General features: G+C 38.2%; 1 protein-coding gene and 1 long non-coding RNA gene across 2 annotated transcripts in view; one reads left to right on the top strand and one right to left on the bottom strand.

Moving 5' to 3' along the window:
• Positions 1-719: 719 nt before the first annotated feature.
• The window catches only part of LOC110473151 (ADAMTS-like protein 1), a 71,973-nt gene continuing 48,747 nt past the window's right edge, over positions 720-23,945 (top strand). The window contains exons 1-2 of the mRNA XM_021535445.2: positions 720-1,005; positions 7,520-7,649. Coding sequence (XP_021391120.2) covers positions 759-1,005; positions 7,520-7,649 — 377 coding nt within the window. The 5' untranslated portion in view covers positions 720-758. The remainder of the gene's footprint in view (positions 1,006-7,519; positions 7,650-23,945) is intronic.
• On the bottom strand, positions 3,263-4,285 carry LOC144248302 (uncharacterized). Its single transcript, XR_013341680.1, has 2 exons — positions 3,836-4,285; positions 3,263-3,680 (listed from the first exon to the last, which is right to left on the bottom strand). It is a non-coding gene; the product is annotated as an uncharacterized LOC144248302 (long non-coding RNA).

A 23,945-nucleotide genomic window follows, 5' to 3' on the forward strand; every position in this document is an offset into this window, starting at 1 on the left:
TAAAATATTCATGGACTTCCAGAAGGAAAAGTTTGGAGCATATAAGGGTTACTGATCAGTAAGACAAGTGCAACAGATAAACAATTCCACAACAGAAATTAAAAAGGGCTGGGTATTATCTTAATGAGAGAAAGGTAAATGTCCTGTGGAAATAATTATTTTAAAATTTATTTTAAATTTTAAAAATTTTATTTCATTTAAATTTAAAATAAAAATAATAAAAAAAATATCTTCACCTTTTTCTAGCTTCAAATTAAGACTTGAAAACAGTTGCTGTAACTCAAGAAAAAATAATTAAATTATTTTCCATGCAGTCCTGCAATTACCTAATAATAGCAGCCTGCTCAATACTTACAGGTGAAAAAAATTAACAACTAAATCAAAGATTATCCAGGTTGAATACTTGAAAAAGGTTGCTAGTGGGATCATCATGTACATTGGGAGCATTGGAAGATTGCTGGATGCCTTGCACTGAGGTGTTTAAGGATCAAGGTGGATGTTACAAGGGTTTGTCCTATTTCTTGGATATGAGGAGACCTGCCACTGAGTTGCCAATACAACCACCTGTGTAGTTTTTAATAAATGTATGATGAAATGAAGTACTTGTTTTTCATTCAATAAAATTTGGCGTGGGTAGGGTTACCCTGCTTTTGGTTCCCTGGCAATTTGTCAAGATAACTCGCTTGCTCTCTTCGTCTCACAGGTTTATTCCTGAGGCTTGGTCCACCTGCAGTGTCACCTGTGGAGTGGGCAGCCAGATGCGGCTGGTGAAGTGCCAAGTGCTCCTGTCTTTCTCCCAGTCCGTGGCTGATCTGCCCATCGATGAATGTGAAGGTCCCAAACCTGTGTCTCAGAGAGCCTGCTACAGCGGTCCCTGCAGTGGGGAGGCAACTGAACACACCCTAGAGGAGACTCAGCTTTTGTCTGGAAGCTTGCAGGAGTTGGATGAGCTCTATGACTGGGAATATGAAGGTTTTACAGAGTGCTCAGAGTCCTGTGGAGGAGGTAAGGGCAAAATGTTTCTGCGCTGGATTTGCTTTCCTCCAAGTGTGTGCTTGGCACTTAATAGCCATGGACATGCTGCTTTGCTATGCCTAGTTAGAATCATGGAATCATTTAGGAAGGAAAAAAACTGTAACATTGTTGTGTCCAAACATATTTGAAAAGGCATAGATAAGAAATTTTAAAAATCCCATGTGCACAATATATTTCAGCCTAGGACTTCCAGATCTGTGCTCAGACTGTCACTAAGAGTGCTCGGTTTATCATATATTCTGTTTCCTTTATCAACTGATCACCCAAAGGTGATCACCAAAATTAGCTAAATATTAAAGGGGTCTGGTGGCACAAGCTAGCAACCACATATCATTTTTAGTTCTTATCTCTTAGTTTGCTCTGTGCAAGCAAAAGCATGTGGAAGTAATTGTCCGCCCAGAGCAGATGAAGTAAATAATGGATGTTTTAAGGGCTCAGCTGTTCCTTTTCTCTTTTCAACAAGGGACATCAGCTCCAATCCCAGTGCAAAAGAAAACTTACAGCAAAATGGCATTAATTATGTGGTTGTCTTGCACAAGCAGGCTTGGCAGTTGTAGTTTCTCAAAGTTAACAAGTTTCTCAGGTTGCACATACTATAGACCATTAACACACATTTCTGATATCCTTTATTCCCCATCATTTTATCTAACTAATTCTGAGAAACATGTCCAGTCCAGTATTTTTTAATTAAATCTAGATTTTTCCAGATCTTGTCTTTTTACTTTACAACTTTCAGGTGAGTTAAGAAAGGATTACTATAGAAAAATGCAAAATATACACTGTAGAACTGAAAACAACTCCACAATTTATGAGTTAATAATATGTACAGATTCACAGGTTACGGTCTTGAAAACCACAATTAGTAGAAAATAATGCAAAGGTTTTCTGTACTTGCTTTCAGCTTGCTGATGGTAGTGAATGTTCAGAGCAGTTCACAGCTGTCAGACCACTGAAACTTTTGCTTTATTTCCTCCACAAAAAAAAAAAAAAAAAAAAGATACACTAAGTAGTGACAAACACTGATATTATGAGAGTATGTCATATGTTGATGTTACTAGTGTGCAGTAACAATTCATCACACTTTTACTGTGACTACCAAAACCTAAACATTTCCAAGAAATATCCTCATGAAATGAATTTTTTAGAATATAGGGCTCATGCTTGTATTTTTCAAATATAAGTCACAAAGACTGATTTGTAGGAGACATTTTTCTTTAGAAGTTGATCTTTTTCAATTGCCAACAAAAAGTTTTAGATAAGATTTCTTGTTGTCTGACAAAACTCCAAACTTTCCAGATTAGCAGATGCTAAGTCGGATATTTTTGTAGCTATAGGTGCAAAGACTGGTAAAACTAATTTTATTGGTTTTAGAGTGCTGGGAGAAGAAACTGGATAGATGCAGAAGTAACCTTTCACCTCCCAGAAGCAGTGACCAGAATGAATTAGTCAGTCATATAGTCTGCTGCTGATGGCTTCATTTCCCAGAGCTGTCATCAAATATCATGTAACAATTATTCTATCCTGGTAGATATAAACATAGAAATTCTCATTTGATGGTGTTTTGAAAGTGAACTTAGACTGCCTAGATTCACATCCCATCATTACACATTTTTATACTGTGATTTCCTATTAAGAACTGATTTCTATTTTTTCACAAGGAAAGCAATTTTAAAGCAGGCAGCTTTTGTTCTAATAATATTGTGCAGTAAATAATGTTTTGAATTCAATTACTTGAAAAATAAACTTCCTGAAATTTATATACCTTTTTTAATTATCTCTTTGCTGTGGAACTTCTGATTGATGATCAAAAGTTTTTATATTCTCTAAATGTTCAATGATCCATCCTAATTTAAAGCTTATAACCATTTGCCACATTGAAAATAGAGGGATAGTTGTCATTATGCTGAGACACAGCATAATGAAGATCTAGTGTGGGATTCAAGAAGAAGGTAAAGAAAGTGAAAATGATCACATTTTTTACTGCTGGAGCAAGCCAGATTTTTTTTCTCTCTCTTTTTTTTTTTTTTTTTTTTTTTTTTTTTTTTGTTTGTTTCGGGGGGTTTTTTGTTTAGTTTGGGTTGGGTTTTTGTTTTCTGGCACAAGCTATTAAAGCCAAAAACTGTGTCATTGTTTGACACTGGCACAATGCCAGTGCCCCCATAAAAATGTGATCCCTCCCTTGAATGCTGTGAAGTGGAATCTAGAATAGAGCAAAGCAGGCCCAAGCTTAATAACAGAAAAAAAACTTTATTAAACTACTACTACTAAAGAAAAGAGAAAACTAAAGAAAAGAGAAAACTAAAGAAGGGAAAAAAAAAAAAACACAAAAAGATCAAATGAAAACCTTGCAAAACATTCCTCCCCCCACCACCCAACTCCAACAAACCACAGTGAGACACAATCTGGACCCCAATCAGGTTTCTACCCTCCAGACAATCGATACTCAGTCCATCGAGGGAACAGAGTCTCTCCTGTGCCACAGACCCCCCAAGAAACACAGCTCCACATCCTGTGTTTCCATGTCACACATGGCACCGCCCGGAGAAAAAGTTTGCCATGGTGACCCTTCTCCTTTCCATGCACAGTGCTCTCACCACAATGCATGGATGGTCACTGCCTTTAGGATTTTTCCTTTCAAGGATGCCCTGCCAAGAGGGGAGAAAACAACAGTTCAGTTTTTCATTGTTTGGGACCACAGTCCCCCCCCATTTTCCCCTGGGGCCGAGGGCTCAAGAACAGAGATCTTCTTCTCTTCTCTTTCCTTTCCAGGGCAAGGGGGCACCACCACAAACCCCCCAACCTTTTCTCTGTTCACTCCACTTTTGTCTTTTTCCCAGCTGAAGCAGGTCTCTTGACTCACTTGCATCCTCCCAAAACACAGTCCCTCTTGAAGGAGAAGATTGGTTCAGGTTGTGGCTAACACGGAAAAGTCCAGCCAAAAGCCACTCCTTGTCCCCCTCCCATCCAGAATTCCTCCTTCCAACATCCCATCCCAGGATCCAAGGTGTCCCTCTTCCTCTCTTTCAAACCGAGGAGGGGAAAGGAAAATTCACAAAGCTTTCATTTCTCAAGAAAGGGTTAAAAGTCTGAACTTCCAGGATGGCTCGATGCCCGGACATCCAGCAACTCCCACACAACTGGGCACCTTGCAGCAGCTCCCCCCGCTCCTCCTTCCTCGCGGTGGAATTGCTGACAGGACAGGACCGCCGCCGCCTCTTTCTCTCTCCCCCTCGGGAGAGAAACCGGGGTGGGGCGGGGAGGGGTGGAAATGGAGACATCCCAGATTTCTTCCACCCTTCCATCTGCAGGGGCCAGCCCGGTTCCAGTCCTTCCACCACCCTTGGGCCCTACCTTTCAGGCCATGGGGGCTTCCCCTCCCCCACCCAGCTCGTGGCTGGGCGGGGGAAGGTCTGCACTGCACGCTGACCGGAACCAAAGAGAGCGAGTTCCCCTGGGAATTCTGCTTTCAACCCCTCTGTGTTCTCAGAGGCATGTCTACTTTCAATTGGTCAATATCTAAATTGACCTCTTCCTTCTGGAAAAAATTCTCTTTCCGTGTCAAACCACGACAACTGTAAATGAAACTTCTAGCAATCGTATTCAGACAGGAACTGTTGGAAAGGATGGATAAATATAATTGCCTGGCAGAAGATTCACAATAGTACAGCCAGGATGAAAACAATCCCCCCTGCTGGCTGGACAATGCCCTTAGCTACAGATAGGTCCAAAAGTCAAAGGGACTGTTCTATCTCAACCCCCAAAATGTATGGTTCATCCCACACCTGTAACCCTCCCCTGAAACATCAGGTGTCTGTGACCCCATTGGCCCAAGCCTTGTTCCAGCCCACCTTGAAGCCCCCTGATAAGGGGTCTCCGAGGGGCCAGACGCCCTCTTGGATCTCCCCCCCTCTTAGAACTTCCACCCTCTCCTGGAGCATCCTCTCTACCCCTTGTCACTCCCTTCCCCATCCCCTCAGGCCTTGCCACGTGCTGCATCTGGCAGCTCCAAGCAAGACCTTTCACTATCCCTAATAAACCTGACATCCCAAGAACAGCCTTCAGAGATCTCTCGTCTCCATTTATCTAAGCCGTCCTGGAGCACAGCATTTCCCTACAAGGAACCTTCTTCTTTGATATCTGTGATGTCAGGCAAGATTGCTGGACCTGTCAAAGATAAAAAGAAATATTAATAGACAGACCAGAATGCCTGTAGTATGGACAAGAATTATTGGAATTGCAATCAGAGATTCCTTGGATGAGAGCAATAAGCAAGAGAAATAAACTTACTGTGAGGCTTAGGGCTTGTTGGATACTGTAAACTGAACAGCAGTATCAGAACTTAGCTGTATGAATTAGCTAATATAAAACAATCAGCATGAGAAATGGAGTAAAGGTTAAATTCAAGACCTCAAAGTGGTCACTTTTCAGTATTTAGGATTGAAGCAAACAATGGAAAACTGTTAAATTGATAATAATTGTTCAAGAGCTCATTTGGTGACACCCTTCAGAGAGGAAAAACTGAGACTGTGGAAGTAACTCAGTTTACAAAATTTTATTTGAGAAGGACATACAGAAGGTGAGTGAACTGTATGCCTAGCAAACAGAAACATGTCAACCAGCATGTGACAGGAATCAGTGGTTTCTTTCCACAGTCTGGAAAAATACTTCCATGGCTTCCATACCTATGGATCAGCAGCCCTTCTTTCCTGGCTTCATCAGTTTTGCCTTGATGTCAGGTCGGCACAGAGGTTCCATGCAAAATAGAGACCAGTAGTTTGAACACAGTGCCATTTCCCTCAGGTAGAGAGCCACCTCTGTTCTTCAGCCAGGAGCATTCCATTCTGGAGAGTCCCTATGCCTGTGATTTCTGTACATGATATGATTACATGCTTAACAGAAAAATTATTGAGCTAGAAAAATAATGAACATGACAGGGGAGTGAACATTTTGCTCATTTATGTAAGTTTAGTAAGTTTCTTTTCCTAGATATAAATCACTACCATTTGTTCTATCTTTTTTCTAGGCTACTCTTTTTACAATTTTTCTTAAGTCTTTTGAGAGATGCCTTGAATAGCAAAATTGAAAATATGGGGCCACCTTATAAAGAAGGAAAACCCCAACAGCACTGGCTAACTACAGGGACTTTGGTAATTTTGATGTTGATGTCCATGTCCAAAATTGTCAAATTTCTTTATTTTTTTGGTATCTGGGGTAAGGGAGACACACTTGTGTCATAGTCATGACCTTAATAGGTTTACACACAGAGCAGCCATAAAAATGGTTAACAAGCCTCTTTTCTGGGGGCCCCGGCCTATACGGAGATTAGGGAGAATGAATTTGTGAGTAATGTCAGGAATACAGGGACTATGATCAGCTATATAGCACTTTGGTCCTCTTGAAGGATATGAAATTATTTTTTGCCTAATGACATGTGCTCTGGCATTAGAAACACCAGAATATATTGTTAACTCTGTGACACTGTTTTTGGAGGTCCTTAAGGTTTTACAAGACCTTGGTTTGGTTTGGGTTTTTTCCCCTTCACATTAGCATTTTTAAAAAATTGAGATATTTTGGAAAAGTGTTGTTTTTTAAACTGTAATGTAATTGCTGGGAGTTAGCTAATCTTTTCCTAACTCAAATCTCAGGAATGAATGTAGAAAGCATATTTTCATTGTATTCGAACCACTGTGGATTAGATTCTCAGGAAGTTCAGGCCAATTATTATCCTCAGACCCTCTCAGACCCCTTTTATGCATGGGGAAAGAGATCCTTTCTCAGTCATGTGTCTTCCTTGTGGCATGTAATGTTGCAATCCCTCATGTTCTAGCTTTCTAACCTTGTGATCCAAAAAGTCTGTGATGCCCATAGTCATAGGAAAAGTAACTGGTATGCCATAGACTACATAAGGATTTTGGCTGTAACAAGGAATTTCTGAGTTAAACCTTAATAACCAAATCTTCCAGTTTCTCTTAGTCCCAACAGCTGCTGTTCTTTCCCAGTTCTCTCTAGCCTGTTCTTCCCCAGCTCTCAGATATACTCTGCAGGTTTGCCTCTTTAGTTTGGGTGCAGGACCTCGGATGCAGAAGATTAAACTGAGAACAGCTGAATTGTCCAACTACATTTTATTTTGCATTTGCAAGTCATACTGTTGGTAAAAATATAGCATGTGAAAGCCATGGCCATCTTCATACCTTAGCCTGCTTGGCCTGAAAAATAAAGTGCTTCATTGCACTTTATGCAAAAAAGGAAAAAATGAGAGCACTGGACAATTTTCTGTCCAGGTAGGTGAGCAGGGAATGAATCCATGGACTGTTCACTGCAGCACTGAGAAACCTTTCAGAGGCTGAAAGCAATGACAAGTGTGCAGCTGGGGCTGGGTGTCACCACATGCTGCAGCCCTGTTAGTCCTGCTGGGCCCACCCCTGTCCTTGTCTGCCCCTGCAGGTCTGGAGAGCTGGTTGTGACCATTATTTGTTGTGTGCAGGTGTCCAGGAGGCTGTGGTGACCTGTCTGAACAAACAAACTAGGGAGATTGCGGACGAAACACTGTGTGTTAGCAGCCGTCGTCCTCCCCAGCTGCTGAAGTCCTGTAGCCTGGACCCCTGCCCCCCAAGGTAGGCATAATTTTAAGTGACCCCAAACTTTATTACGTTTCAGTCTGGAGAAACACACTTCCTCAAGCATGCCTTTCTTAGACTGCAGGAACTTACATCTTCCTGCCACAATCATATTGACCAGGAGGTACAAAGTAGCAGTAAGACTAAAGGGCGAACTTCAGACTGCCTCTTCAAGTCCTTCAAGTAAACAGTTTATGGAGTAGCTTAACTTTACCTAGAGTTTTGTCAGTTTTAAAGAGACTTTTCCAATCTCTCCTCTCAGAAAAGGTTTTGCAGAATCTGCTTGTCCGTGGCCTCGGGCAGTTTCCACAATCATGACCCTAAAAACAGCAGATCTGTCTCTGCAGAGAGTCACATCTGCACACTTGACAACAGAAAATAGCTGTTATTATATTCTTGTGGTTTACTTAAATAGGGGCTGTCAAGTCTATAGGATGTACTGTATACATATTGTCTTTTTTCCCAGCTGTACACAAGTGCATATGCTCCACTGTGACACTGCAGCAGATTTTAAATACATTGATGTGTAACTTTGGACTATGTAAAACACTCTCCAGGCGGTAGATATACCTTAGAGCATTTATTGATAGGTATATGTATGATTTATAAGACAACAGGCTACAGAGAGATATATTGTTATGAATAATAGTAGATTTGGGATACACAGAAAAGGTTCACATTAAAAATCAAAGATGGCCAGCATGAAATAACAATAAGGACATAATAACAGTTTGACTGGTAATCAGGATTTTGAATTTGTGGCAAGCAGAAACAAATATACTGGAATTTCTTTACAAAAGCATTACAAGTATTGCTTATGAGATACTGCTGCCCTAACTTTGTTCAATTGTCTTTATTGCTGGAAATAACAAACAAATACTATATAAATGTTTGAAAATTACTTTGTGAGTGGAACTCTTGTGGTAATTCATAGGTAAAAACATCACTGCTGCTGCAACTGCATGGTAGAAGATTGATAAATCTGATCAGCCATGAAAAATAAATACTCAGCAGTTAAGAAAAAACAAAACTCACTCTTGAAGGCCAGTATTTATGTGACTTTTGATACAAAAATTAACTGCATGAATACTCCTTGAATTAATCTGCGTGGTTATCCATAGCACTGTGGTAACCTTGCTACCAGAATGGAACTACTTTAAAGCAGCCATAGGTATGCATTTCCCTGCATGAATTACAAGAGGATGATTCTGTAGGTGAGAATCAGCTTGTGAAGCAAAGGTGAAAGGGATTGATGCAGAGGGGGAAGACTAAGCAGCTTTAATCCACCCGTATGGCTGCAGCTGAGAAGAGGGGAAATTACTCTCCCCTGTATATACAACTTCTCTCCTGAAGCCCCCTCAGTCTGGAGGAAATTGCCTGTCTGCAGGCCCAGGATGAAGCACAGCACGTATTCTGCAAATCTGTTCCTCTGATCAGAGCAAGTAGGCCTGCAGACTGCAGGCAACATGGTTAATGGAAAGAGAGGTAATAAGGCAAGTTGATGTGTCTCCCAGGCAGGCTATGATGAGATAATTACCTTATTTCCTTCATGCTTCTGAAGTGCTACACCTAGTAATATCACTGTGTTAAATACAATGGTATATTAATGAAAGAGTGTATAAAAACTTTTGCTTTATAATCAATCTTTACAGCGACTCTAATACTTCTTTGTAAAGGAAAAAATAAAGGATTATTTATTTAAATTAAGATTTTTCTCCATGTTTAAATCATAAGAGACTTTAGAATTCTAATTCAAGAAATTTTGATCCAGGAGTCTGATGAAAATTTAGGCTAGAATTATGTCCTTATATATGCTGATGAAGGCATTTCTATCCACTGACAAGTCCAAAAATTATAATACACTGTGGCTGTGAACTTAGATCTTTTCTACAGAAGTTTCTAAAATCTGTGAACCATTGATGCTTCCCAGAGCTCTTGCTGATGACTTATAGAGAGAGCTGACTGGTCTCATAGTGTTGGCTCTTCTCTCTGTCTTCCAGCTGCTTAAGTGCATTAACAGAAGCTAAAATTATAACAACCACTTTCCTAAAATATTCTTGACATGTAAGTAACTTCTGGAGTATGAAGTTGTTGTAGGTAGAGGAGGCATTCCATTGAAAAGGCAACTGAGATGGTGCTGAATGTCTAGGTAGGCAAGGAAAAAATGCCCACATCATGAAGAAAAGGCTGAGAAGCCTTGCCCAAGAGAATAAAAATTCTCTCCATATATATTTAGAGAAATCATTCCAGTGACATTTCTTGAACCTAAGCAGCCCAGCTTGCTTAAAATTTAATGATTATGTCTAAAATCTCGTACAGTTAAAGATCTTGCTTAGCTGTAGAGGGAGAACATTTAAATGTTAGGACTTCAAAGCTTAATGCTGCTTCTGCTACAGGCATTTTTGGTTACATGTGCGGCTACTCTGTAGCCTTCCAAAGGGCTAGCCACATAAGACGTAAACAACTGTTTTACCTGTTTTACTTTAGATAGACTGAACTACAGAATCTCATCAGCCTTTCTGAAAGGTCAGAAGGCATGGACCTCAAGAAAGATATTGTAGAAGTATTAGGTAAAGAGTAATTTCATTTTGGTTTTGATCCATCTTTTTTATCTCAGACACTTTAGAAGAATGATACTAAAAGGATCTGCACAGTAACTGGATTACTGTTCATTTTGTTCCTTACTGAAAATAGATGTGGATAGATTAGAAAACTTCCTTACTCACTTAATACTTGAAATTAACCTATGGTGCTGTCAATATTTTCAATCTGTAATTGCCCTGGTCTGTCTTTGAACAGAATATAATAAAAGAATATACTGGCAATATACTTCACATTTATGAAAACACTGAGAGATGATGGTGCTTGTACAGCAGCTGAGAATGCTTTGAAATTGTCTTAGGAATTCTGGCTTAATATTTTAGCACATTACTATTCTGAGTACATGGAAGAGAGACAAAAACTAAACCACAGAAATCTGTCTTCAAATACTCACAGCTGTATGGTGTCAGAAAAATCCCATACTTACAATTCTTACAGAAGAAAGATTAAGAATTGGGAAGAGCTGCACACGAAAAATTGGAAGATTTCCTCCATCAAATCCAAACTGAGTCTCCTGGGGTTTCAGATTTTGTTGAGAGTTTTTTTGTGTATTGCTTCAAGAACAATAGCAGAAAAAGAGTCCAGACCCTCTTCTCCTGGAAAGCAGTGTAACAGAATTTCCCATTTTGAACTGAATTAAGAAAATGGGAAACACTGCAGAGCTGATTGCTAAGATGGGAGCTAATAATTGACTTTCAACACAATAGCTACAGAGTAAAATTTGCTGTCATTAACTTAGTTTAATATTTCTAGAAAAAGAATATAGCTTGCTTTGGTGTACTAGGGGAGCCAGCATGCTTTCCACAGGAGAGAGAGGAATGAAGACTATGACAATTTTAAATCAGTCATTCAGTTACTTAATTTGTGTCAGTCAAGCTGTACCACTAGAAGAATTACATAGCAATAATAGAGCAGAGCACAGTCTTCCAGAAGTAAACTCAGAATAGCTGCTCAGTGCCTAGAAATTTCTCTAAGTGAAAAAAACAAAAGGGAAGATCTCAGTTTTGCTAATTGCTATGCTTGTATTCTAAACTACCAAAAAAAAAACCAAAAAAAAAAAAACAAAAAAAAACCCAAAAACAATTAGAAGAACCCTATTTCAATGCTTTCAGCTGTTTTCAGGAACAAAATTATTCACATCCAAAATGTGTCTTTTCTTCAGCCTCCACAGCCTTAATTACCGAGGCAGTCATCATCTAATCAGATATAATTGCTCTTGTTATAAGAGCAACAGCATGAGCACCTCATGGTGAGCAAACAAGCTCTATCAAAGGGGTGAAAGAGAATATTGTAACTCTCTTATTAATTGGAACTGCTAAATAATTTGGTCAATAAGTGTTGAAAAGTTTTGGTAAACATGTAGAGTAGTGAAGAGAGAATCAAAGCAACAAAAACCAGATTGCTGAAAATGGAAGAAATTACAGGCAATTTTTACAGCTTTGTTCATGAATATTTTCAAAACTGAACTTTTATTTATGTGCAACAAAGAACAGCTGAATTCTACAAAATTAAAAGAAAAAAAAAGAAAAAGAAACAGCAGATGGTTCTAGGAATAGCACAAAATTTCACCTCAGCACTCTCCCTTTATCACTTCAACCCTCCGTGGTTTGCAAGAAAATATAGGAAACCATCTGAGTAGTTCTGATGCATATCTGAAAGGGCAAGCATTGCCTGAGTTAGCCTGGGTTCTTCCTCATTGGCTAATTTTTTTCTCTTTCTTTTTTAATTTCTTCTGTGTTGGCTTGATTTGTGTTTGTGTGATGAATCACCTATTCCTATTTTAACGTTTGTTTGTTAAATATGGTATTGTCATCTGTTTTGCTCTATTTCCCATCTGAAGTTAAACTACAAAGGATAAAAAAAATCAAAATGTTTTTCAAGTCATTTAGATTGGTGATAGGCCAGACTTAGTGTAAGGCATGCTCCTATCAACAATCTGAAATTAATTCAATATGGGTGAAAGGGACAGAGTTTTCTCCAATCTGTTAAAGGTGACCTAAGTGTGAAGGGTGTCGATACAGCTGTGTTTTGCATTGGTGGGGGGAAATATTAGAGCATCTCTCTAGTTCATGAAAAAGGTTAAAAGGTCTGCAAGTCATTATGTCTACAGATATTGCACTATAGCCTTACTGGCAGGGGATACCAGCTCTTATTATTATCAATTTGGGATTCTTTTTATAGTTGTAAGTTATAATTAGCATTAATGAGGCAAAGATCATATTGCTGTCTCTTTGTGACACAGAAAGGTTTTCAAATCCTCACAGACAAGTGATGCATTTTTTAAATGGATGCATTTAAGTGTATTTTTAGCTGAAGCACATTGACAATGGCTTTGAGATCCTCTTAAGATCTAGCCCACAGAACCTCCTGGGATCACAGACCACAGCCTGGGCTGTGGTGGAAGAGGTTGGAGAATCAGATATTAGAAGGAATATGTTGTCACACAGGGCAGATGCACCCTTGTTTGATGCCTGCAGTTTGAGAAACATCTTAGACAGAAGCCGAGCACTTGGTGAGGGAATCATAAGGTCATTTATTCTCTAGCTTTGCTATGCTCCACACAGCCTATACTGGGACATCTAAACAAGCTGCCCTCCCTAGGTGGCTCTGTTGTGCTCTGTCTCCTCAGCATCCTTTATGCAGCTGCAGTTACAATGAAGTCCCCAAAGAGACTCTTTTAAGCCATGTGTGTCACATCAAAATATGAAGCAAAGCAACTTGCAAGTTCAGAACGTCAGAGAAGCTCTGGAGCCTCCATCAGACCCTGCCTCCAGCTCTTCTAGTTTAAAATTTCAGAGGTCTTCCCCCATTTTGCTTTTAAATAATATGACGGTTCCTTCATTAGATAGGATTACATTAAAAGGCATTTTCCTTCATTACAGCTTGTATTCCCATCAGACTACTATCTCAATGAAATATTAGAATGTAATTACAATTTTTTTTAGTAAGTTCTACCATATATGCTTCTTACTTTGAATGATAAATCACACTTCTTTATCAGAATACTGTATACTTAGATAGATTATTTTCCTCTACAGAGATCTCCAGTTCACTAATTTCTCCAAGTTAGTACACCATTGTGTTGAAACAATTTTGTCATGCCCTAATACAGTTTTGTTATAGCTTGTTTTGTGATGAGTATTAGCTTTAACTTGTGCTGGGGACTTACTGATCTCCTCTGCAGAGCAGACTATTCTTCTTTTTCTTCCTGGCACAGTCAATTTTTTGGGTTTCATCACCTTAATAAAGTCCACTTCTCCTAACCTTTCTCTTCACTTATGCTAGAATTTAATATCGATCTTTTTCAATATTTTGAACAAATTTGATATTAAAAAACTTGATATTATAACTTAATAATAAAAATTTGATATTTTTCAGTATTTTGAACAAATACTATGTCACTCCAGTGTTTCATATGTTAGCTTCCACTCCTAATTATTTTCTCTAAATTTATTCTCAATCTTCGTCAGTATTAATTTACTTCCTTAGCAGCAGGATTTCATTCCCCAAAGAAGCTTTCCCAACAGCAGCATAAAAAAGCATGTCTTTCCTTTTGTGCCAAATACAAAGTCAAATATTTTGTAGCATAATGAGCAGGATTAACTTTTTCACTTCAGCTTTAGCATATAAAACAAGCTACAGGGTCTTATAAATTGTTGATTTTACAATCTTCACTTCCTTTAAAAAGGGTGACCTGAACAGCACCATTATATCTTCCACTTACAGTATTGTTGAAGTAATTTATAAGAGCCTGAGAAATACCCAGTACTTTAAAACCAATAAACCTTTATGGATGAAATTATAAGATATGCAATAAAAATTAAAATATGCCCTAATTCTTGAAAATATATGTTTCTGTAATATAGTTAGTAATAAGAAAGATTCACACATGAATTGAGAAGGTGCCTTCACTTCCATTCAGTTTGGAGTGAATTAAATACCTATTAAAGGAGTCAGACTGATGAAATTATGAATTCTCTATCTGCCAAATAGGCCTGACACATCTCCAGAAGTACAGCAAGATCTATTTGTCCCCATGAAAATTTCCATCTTCAATGTGCAATTACCCACTAGAATTGTGACTAAGCTGATGTATATTCTAACCAGCTGTTAGTAGCTTATTCACACCTTTGGGAGACACTTGGAGCACTCAAACAGAGTTCTATGTATCTAATTACCACCCAATGGATCCACAGATTTGTCACTGTATTGTATGGATGTGTGTTTGTTTAATTGTAACTCTTACATTGTTCAGGTCTGAACAAGGATTTTCAGGTACATAAGACAAGCACATTTCCCTTCCCATGAGGAAGCAAACTATACTGTCTCAAGTCATGATTTTCTGCAAGATCAAAGAAGCCAGTTTCTCACTCAGGAAAATTTGGAAAAGTGCATTAAGTTGTTCTTCTGTAGTATATGGATTCTGCACATAGAATTCTATGTAGATATAGCAATTAGGATGGAGATATGACATGTTTAATACCTTTGAATTTGCCTATGTACATCACAACTTTTATGATACCATCACTTTGAGTAGAATTTTTCCTTCCATTGAGTCAGAATCACTTGATACTTCCATGAATCTGACTACTTTAACATAGTTGTTTTTGACAGTTTGTGGGTATGAGTTTAGAGCTTTCTCACTCTAAGTGAGGAGCACCTCTATGTTTAGGTCTATAAATGTCTATGGGGAAAAAAAACATATTTTAATAGAGAAGAGTAAATTACTAAATATATTTCTAGTCACAGGTTCAGGATCTCTAAATATAAAGTAAAAAGGAATAGAATCATAGAATGGTTTGGGAAGAACCTTAAAGATTATGTATTTCCAATACCGCTGCCATTGGCAGGGACGTCTCCTAGAACAAGTTGCTCAGAGTCCCATCCAACCTGGTCTTGAACACCTGCATGGATGGTGCTTCCACAATTTCTCTGGGAAAGTTGAGACTTTATTCCTAATATCTAATCTAAATCTACTCTCAGTTTGAAGCCATTCCCCCTTGTCCTGTTACTAGATGCTCTTGTAAACAATCTCTCTCCATCTTTCTTGTAGGTTCCCTTCACAAACTTGGAAGGCTGCAATTAGGCCATCCCAAAGCCCTCTCTTATCCTGGCTGATAATCTAAATCCTCTCAGCCAGGAGAATTCTCTCAGGAGAATTTTTGCATCCCTCCAATCATCTTCATGGCCTTCTCTGGACTCACTCCATCAGTTCCATGTCCTTCCTGTGCTGGGACCCCAGAGCTGATGCAGCCCTGCAGGTGGGGTCTCAGCAGAGCAGAGCAGAGGGGCAGAATCCCCTCCCTGGCCCTGCTGCCCACACTGCTCTGGATGCAGCCCAGGACACGTTTGGCTTTCTGAGCTGTGAGTGCTCATGGCTGGGTCATGGCCAGCATCCTTGGGGGTGCCCCCAGCATCCCCAAGTCCTTCTCAGCAGGGCTGCTCTCCATCTGCTCATTCCCCAGGGGTTGCCCTGACCCTCCGTGAGATTCCCATGGATCCATAATTTGATTTTTTCCAGGTTGTTCATCATAAATATACAATATTATGAAATTCAGCATAAAATACTGGTTCTGGATGCACCCTTGGAATAAATTCTTGTACTGCATTTTTTGCACTATATTTCAAGGACATTGAAGGGAATTCAAAGCAGAACATGAGTTCAAAGCAGACATAATGAGTTTCCTGAGTTCAACCACAATATCATATAGTTATAGAGATGTATTCTTAAGTTCTTTCCCCTACTAAAAAAGCCTAGAGAAAGATTGTGTATGCCTTAATTTGAGAGACAGTCTGTTTGTATCTTCTTCCTTGGTTAAATAGTTCAGGAGTAGTTCATTCTGTTGAAAATATTATCCCTGTAATGCTGCCAGTCAGGTCAGCAAGAAGCTCATGTTATCTGCTGGTTCTGTGGCAGTACTGCTCATAAAACTTGGATTTGCTGGAGAATTACTGAAACCCAGTCACTGTTATCTGAACACTCATTCATGAATATTCTTGCTTTGTCCATTCAATTCAGTTGCTCACCTGCTGACAAATGCTCAGCCCCATCTCTGCACCCCAAACGATCCCCTTTCCAGGTAACTTTTCCAATTTATATATCAGGCATGACATTCTGCAGTGTCCAATATGCATTTGGCTGCTTTGGGTCACCTATTCTGGCTATGCTCCTTCACAGTTTTTTTTTCCTGATCCTCCTTATTAGCAGAGCACGACTTTTTTAAAGTCCTTAACTTAGTATAAACACTACTAAGCAGTAAACAAAATATCCATGTCTTATCAACATTATTCTCACACTGAATCCATCCAACTATAAAGAAGGAAATAACTCTACCTGAGCAAAAACTGCAATAATTTTTTATTTATTTCTTTGCAAAAGAATCATGTAGACTGATCTGCAAAATTTTTTTCATAAATTAGTGGTTCTTGTGTTTCTGCATTGCTTGAATGTAAGTTTAGGGCAATGTACATTAGCTCAAACTCACCCTGGTGTAGTTCCCAGTATGTTTCCTCCACGAGTTCCTCATTCAGCTTCTGCCACCTCCTGTTACAAGTTCCACTTGTACAATTTGTGTTCTATTCCTCAAACCTCCCAATATTATTTCTTAACCAGCTTTCCACCTTTACACTGATTTACTCTTTTCTTTACCTCTTAACTGCTTTATTCTTGAAAGACCTACCAAGGATCTATTTTCATTATATCTCACATAGTAAATTAAACAACATCCTTGTAACAGGTTGCTGCTTTAAGCATAAGCCAAATCTAAACTGGTATTCATTTGTCTTTTCAAACCTAACCTCCTCTGTGTAGTTATATTAAAGACTGCCATTACTATCAGTTATCTCAATGCTGAAATTACCAACCAGAATAAGTCTGTACTTTTTCAGTACCCAGTATGTCTGCTAATTCCTCAAACAAGTGTCCCTGCCAAACCAGTTCTCTTAGCTGAAGCTGCCTTTTCATGTTCCTGTATGGTTTGTGCAATATTTATCTGTAAAAGTTCCCTGCATGAAAGGACCACTGCACAACCTCCCACTGTTCAAAATGTTGACAGCAGAACACAAACCCTCTTTTCTGTCCTGCATGAATAGTTGGTGTTCTGTATCTCCAACACAAGGGACAGCAACACTTTTTTAAAGTGCAGAACATTATAAATATTGCTTGAAGCATGTCATGAGGTTATTCTAGCTATCAGAATTGTCAGCTATAGAATTGCTGTATATTCCTTTTACCCTCTATACTTTTCTGATATTTGAGTTCCTTCTCTATATTCCTCTGCTTGGCTCTGTTGTATAAATACTGGCTCCCTGCCACAATCAGCTATAATGAGCTGCAATGTTAATTGTTTACAGAGTGCAGGCCACTTCTGTCACCTACCACAGCACTTTCATGGAGCCTTTGATCTGCTTATGTGTGTTGTCTGCATATCTTTAATAGATTTCCTTCACTTCAAGGAAGACACTTTTTGAAGAAAGCACCTCATTCTCCCTTAAGCAATCCCCTGAAACCTTTCCTGCCTGTTCAGTTTCATTGTCACAGTGGAGGCACTGTGCAATGGATATTGTACAATGGATTTTGTGAGGCTGGCCCTGAACAACTCTAAGTATGAATTATTTTTTTCTGGTTTTGCTGGTGATGATTTCTTTAAAAGTATTTTCATTTTTTTATATTTTAATGAGCATTAATTTTTTTCACAGCTTAGGTAAATCACATTTTTCTTCTGAAGTATGTGTATATTGTATGTGTATTTGTAATGTTTGATCTACTACAAATTGAACCACAGCAGTAGGGAAATCCCTTCCTAGAGAAATCAGATCTGTATTTCAGCACCAGAGTCTTTGCTCTCATACTTCATTTCAAAGGAGCAGTCAGATTTTACTGTGAGTGATTTAACATCTGGATGAAAAATAACTTAAAGTCTTGGCTTCTGTGCCACTTTCTTTGAGATTTCTCTGATTATAAAGTCAAGAACTGACTTGGGAGTTCTCATCTCAGATCTGTAGCTTCACTGCAAGAAACTATGCCACCCAAATGGAATGGTTGGTATATTTTCCTGCTGTTCAGAGCTTAAGATCACATTCTGACATGGTATTTTAGGTGTGATACTGAGCATGTCTACTCAGTCAAAGGGTATATCTGTTAAACAAGGTTCAAGAAAGACTTCACACCTGAAACAGGAAACTGCCACAAACACTGTTCCAGGTTCATCAGGGAAAAGGAAGGGAGGAGATTCATGGTCTGTGAACAGACTTCTCTGTCCTCACTGCCAAATGGAGAATGCACAGGTTTACAGAGGACAAGAGGAAGCCAGTATTGATATAATATGTGATTTTCTCAGCCTGTTGTATGCACATATACACATATACACATAAACACATATCCACATATACACATATACACATATACACAAATACACATCATATACATATCACATACACATATACACATCATATACACATATACAAGGGCTGCCTCACAGCCCTTGTGCACTGAGGAATGTCTTTATGCAGGCAGGTGTCAGATGTTAAGTCATAGGCTTCCAGGGATACCTTTCTCCACACTGATGAATGTTTATTTTAGAAATAAGAGCTCTTTTCTTTCACTTTCATATGGTTTAACCACATAAAAATGACAATAATTTCATTTTTTTAACTAGTTTGGGAGGTCTTTGTCTTGAAAAGTGTTTACTTTTCCTGTGCAATGTTCAATTGTCTTGGCACTGGTGGAAGGGACTCTGTTAGCATTAAACCACATCCCTAGATAATTTTCTTATAACATCTAACGCCTAAGAATTATTTGGTGTTTACCATATATGTTATGCATATAGGAACTAATCCAAAGTTGTCACCTACATAGAGCTTTGGCTCAAGACTACAAGTTCTACCTACATCACTTACTTTTTCCAGACTGATTATGGGTATTGAGAACAAGCCTTTGTTCTGAAGGCTTGTAGCTCTACTGGGCCAACAACTAATTCTAGCATCTTGTCTTGCCATGACTAGGTGCTTACTAGCCAGTGCCACTTTCTGATGTCTCTAGCTAGCAGAAGCATTGTCTGATCCCCAGTTCTTGTGGCAGTGAGAGGGATGTTTCAAAACTCAGGTAACAGTGCATTCTTGTCCCTTATTGTTTTTATTCATGATGCAATAATGCCTTGAGACTCCTATCAAGCTGAGACTCCCATTGTGGTAGCTGGTAGTAAAAGACAGAATAAGATAACATCTTTGCTGTCAGGTTACTAACTAAGCAGGCAGCATGGACAAAGCAAGGGGTAAAAAAAAAAACAAACCCTAAAGTATTGTTGTGATTTTGTGACTATGAAGCTCAGACATAGGTGGGAGAATGCTACAGTCCAGCCCAGTACTTTACTTTGGACTTAGAGGGAATATACCCATACTCACAGGTAGCCCATGTTTCAGCAGTTCTGGTGTCACTCATCTCTGGAGTTAGCAAAGAGCTGGGAAAAAGATCCTGCTCTCTCAATCCTCCAGTTCTTCACCAGAACTGCTGGGGTATAATATGATATTGATACCTGGATTTTTCTATTGAAAGAAAGAAGGAAAGTTCCTTTCTAATTAAAAATATATGTTTAGTACTTTACAAATTTACATGTTCATGTCATGTGTTGGAATTTTTAAACAGCCTTAAACTGATAACAAATGCCCAAGTTTAATTCAAAGAGCACAGAAAGGATTTTTGTTAACTATGTGAAGATCATTTCCCTATTACAAACAGCATAGTTTAACTGTTTTTTGAGAGAATTGCTAACATTTTTAGATTTACATTAATAGTATGGAATAATTGTCCTGTAGTGGTAAGCACAGATTATTGAGTCTTTTTTGGCCATTGGAGCTTCAAAATTGTTCCCTTTCTTTTATTCAGGGGAGCTGTGAGTATTTACATTTTAAAATGCACTGACCATGATAATTGTAGAAACTGTTGATGTAGAATTAAGCATATACAAAAGCATTCCTTAGAAAAGTCTAATTTATTCAATGAGAATGTTCCAGAAAATAGCAATTTATTATTCGTCCTTTAGCAATTAGACTTACAATTCATAAAAGTGATGGTAGATCAGATTGTTAGTCTAATTCATAATACATATTGGCTGATAAATTTCCCAAACAGTGTTTTTCTGTTCATAAAATCTGTCCATTACTAATTCACTTTGTTAGTTTCTAGTTCCTGGAAATTCAAGAAATGCAGTCTTTTGGTTCACTGTGGTTTTCATTAAATTTTGTCTAGTTTTAAACTACACCCTTCCCTTATCATTGTGTGTAAGAAACCTTGAGCAGTCAGATCTGGTACTTCTGAAACTACGTCAGAAACTACTGAGTCTGCCTATCTCGATGTGCATTATGTGCCCATATAGTTGACCAACTCTAAAAAAACTACTAAGATATCCTTATGGACGAAGGAAATCATTCCTTTAGAAAGTTAGCTTCTATGATCAGTTTTGTTTTTGAAATTTTGATGACACTTGAAAGAAGTTGTATTTTGGACCATCCTCTGCTCCCTAAATATTTCCAGTAGAAACCTTTTTTCATCTATGTTCATTTGGAAATGGTCACGTAAGTGTGATACATGTGATATGTGTATCAGTGATATATATATATTACTGATAGACATATTCATTTCAACACATCCAGCCCTATGAAATTGCCTCTTTCCTCTTACATTCCTCTTTGCTAGCCATCTCTAAATGTCTCAGTGCTTTTGAATTAATATCATTTTTGTTCAATCAGTTCAAATATTCAATGCATATTATGTATATCAGTAGAGTTATGTATCTATATCCTGAAGAGGATGAAAACATTTTGAAATGTGTTTCACATTAAATACAGTTGTAGAAATGTTTTTAAAGTCTGGTTTGGTCTTACATACATAAAGACTACTTAGATATTTATGATGTGGAGATGGACAACTGGTGAACTGATAGACCTAGAGCTAGAACAAGCCAAGGGTTTAGTAGCATAAATGCACCAAAGTCCTACTGTATGATAAGGCTAAAAATACATTGTTTCTCTGTTACCACATGTTAGTACAGCTTTGGGCAGTAGTGAAGAAGAAAGGGGAAGGGAAAAAATCTATGCAATTCTTTCACCAGGTTCTGAAAAGTAATATAGGAAGTACCAAACAGATGACTTTCAACTGTTCTATGAACCAGCAAGTATACAGATATAAGGCTATACCTTAACAGCAGCCACAGGCAGCTTACAGTGATACCAGTTCCACTTGCGCAAAGTTCCTTTAGCTTGATTCTGTAACTACTGTACTCAGCCTTTAAAGTGTAAGATTCTTTCCTATTTTAATTCTGGTCTTGACAGATACCCTGTGTATTGGAAGAGTCACAATGGCCAAAATACCTAGAAGAAAAAATAGACAGAGGAATTCACAGCTAAGAACCACATGAACTAGGACATATTTCAATTAGCATAACATAACACTCTATAGTAGGCACAAAACAGCATTTCTACAGAAAAAGTGTTATGTATATAATTTCAAGATTATTATCTCCAAAAGTACGAGTTGTGAAGGAACTAATCGGTAAATTTAGTAGGATAATATTAATTCAAAATGTTACAAGCACCTTTAGCTGTTATGAAATATTTCTACAGCCCTGTAATTCTATAAGATTTTCATTGGTTTTCTCTGTGCTTCTTAGGATGTTGAAATTCATGTGTATCATTTATGGTTCAGTTATACATGTGCATCCCTACTCCACTTTATACATGTCTGCTTTACATTCTTTACCTTCCATCTATGCAAGCCCATTAAAGTCAATTGGGACTACAAACATACAAGGGTAAGAAGTATTTGACCTCACAGTTCATGAGCTCCTCAAAGGAAACTCCTCTTTAATGTAGCTGGAAAGAATTGTGAAAAAAACAAAGTTCATTATGGGAAGGGTAACAGATGCAAGCTGCAACATTCAGAAATTTCAAACATTGGAAAAACAAATCCTTTCTTTTTATGGAAACACAGCATTTCTTTCTGGAAGAAGAAACAGACACCCTCTTCTGAAGAAGTCAAGATGTCCAAAGGGTTTATGTGGCTTGCTAGCCACTGAGATGTGAATTGCCAACAGAAATATTTTGCACTTAAACCAATAACAAACATAATGTTGCTGGAGGCAACAGCTACTGCTGGCACTTGAGAAAAGATAAATTCTAGCAACTAACAATGTATCAAAATAGATTCTGAAGTAAGAAAATGCCTTCTTTTCACCACCTACTCAAATGTCTTATTTTAGATTGCACCAAAACTGAAGGGTAGATGATAGATGATATTTCCATTAATTCTGACAATTTCATGGGAATATCTGGGTAGACCTCTTCCCCCAGATCATCCATATGGAGAACATATTCCAGCTTAGTTTAAGTGGCTGCCATATGTCACTCCTTTTCCATTATAAATAGCTTCCAGTACATATGTACAGATTAGTGTCCTTCAGTGTATTATGGCCTGGAAAGTGACCATAGGAACTTCTAACTCAGTACTCAAAGTGCATTTATTGGAAAGGGTTAAACAGATTGTTGTCATTGCTACTAACAGAACCAAGAATATTGTCTAAAGGCAAACTACAGCATCATTAGTGCTTACAGTGTGGCTCAGAATGCATCATTTTATAAAATCAGAGAATGTCACCAGCAGATGGACCACAATAGGGGAGCAATGTCCTCTGGTCCATCAGGATATCATCTAGGGAGGAAAAAAATTTTCTTATATTCTAGCTGTTTAAATATGTTAAAGGTGTTACTTGAAAGGGAGAAAACATGCTCAAAAAATAAATTTCTAAAATAAAAAGAGGTTAAAATTGTTCAGTGATTGCAAGATAGCACAGTCTTAAATGGTTATTTGAGTACTGTGTTTCCTAACATAGTATGTTTTACATGCACTGAGTCAATTTCCATTGACTGCAAATCTCAGAGCATCAGAGTGGGGTTTTTTCTGCTTCTTCCACAAAATCCGCTTCATTCTGCTGACATGCTTTGTGACTTTTCTTCATTATCTGCCTCCATCCTATTTGGAGCCTAAGGGTATCCTCCTCCATAATCACTCTCTTTAAGCTTCTGCCTGGATTTGCTTTCTTCAAAGATGAGCTCTCTGAACCTTCCTTTCCCCAAATTTGTAATTCATTCTCTCAGCAATCACTTTCAATAATGTCATGCTGGAAATGAAGCTACTCTTCAAATTTAGAAAACACTATCTGGCTTTCATGCTTTGATTTTGGATGTGGGAGCACTGACTTTTGCGTGAATTGTTGGGGAGGCTCTTTTCTTGTATTTTCTTTCTGAATATAGGACTGATTTTTTTTTTTTTTTTTTTTTTGTGTGTGTGCATCTCTACATATCTCTGAAGTGCTTTCTAGCTGATGCATGAGTAGAAGGCCTAGTATTTGAAGGAATTTTCTGTGTTTATCTGAGAGAATGATAGGTTGTACCATTCAAATAGTAGAAGTCTGGTTTTAAGGTGATGAACACTGAAATACGTTATTAACATTCCTGTTTATGCAGGATTTACATAGCTAGTTCTGAGAAGTTTTAGTTCAATGGCAGGTCCTCATCCAGGGGTTAAAGATGATCCCCTACTGTCCCATTGCATCTCTAAAGCTTTAGTACCTCCTATCTCAGCAGCACAGAAAAGTCAGTCAGGAATACCAAAGAAATTTGTGTTCAGCATTTGAGTTT

This window comes from Lonchura striata, chromosome Z, assembly GCF_046129695.1.
Source record: "Lonchura striata isolate bLonStr1 chromosome Z, bLonStr1.mat, whole genome shotgun sequence".
NCBI classification, from domain to species: Eukaryota; Metazoa; Chordata; class Aves; order Passeriformes; family Estrildidae; genus Lonchura; species Lonchura striata.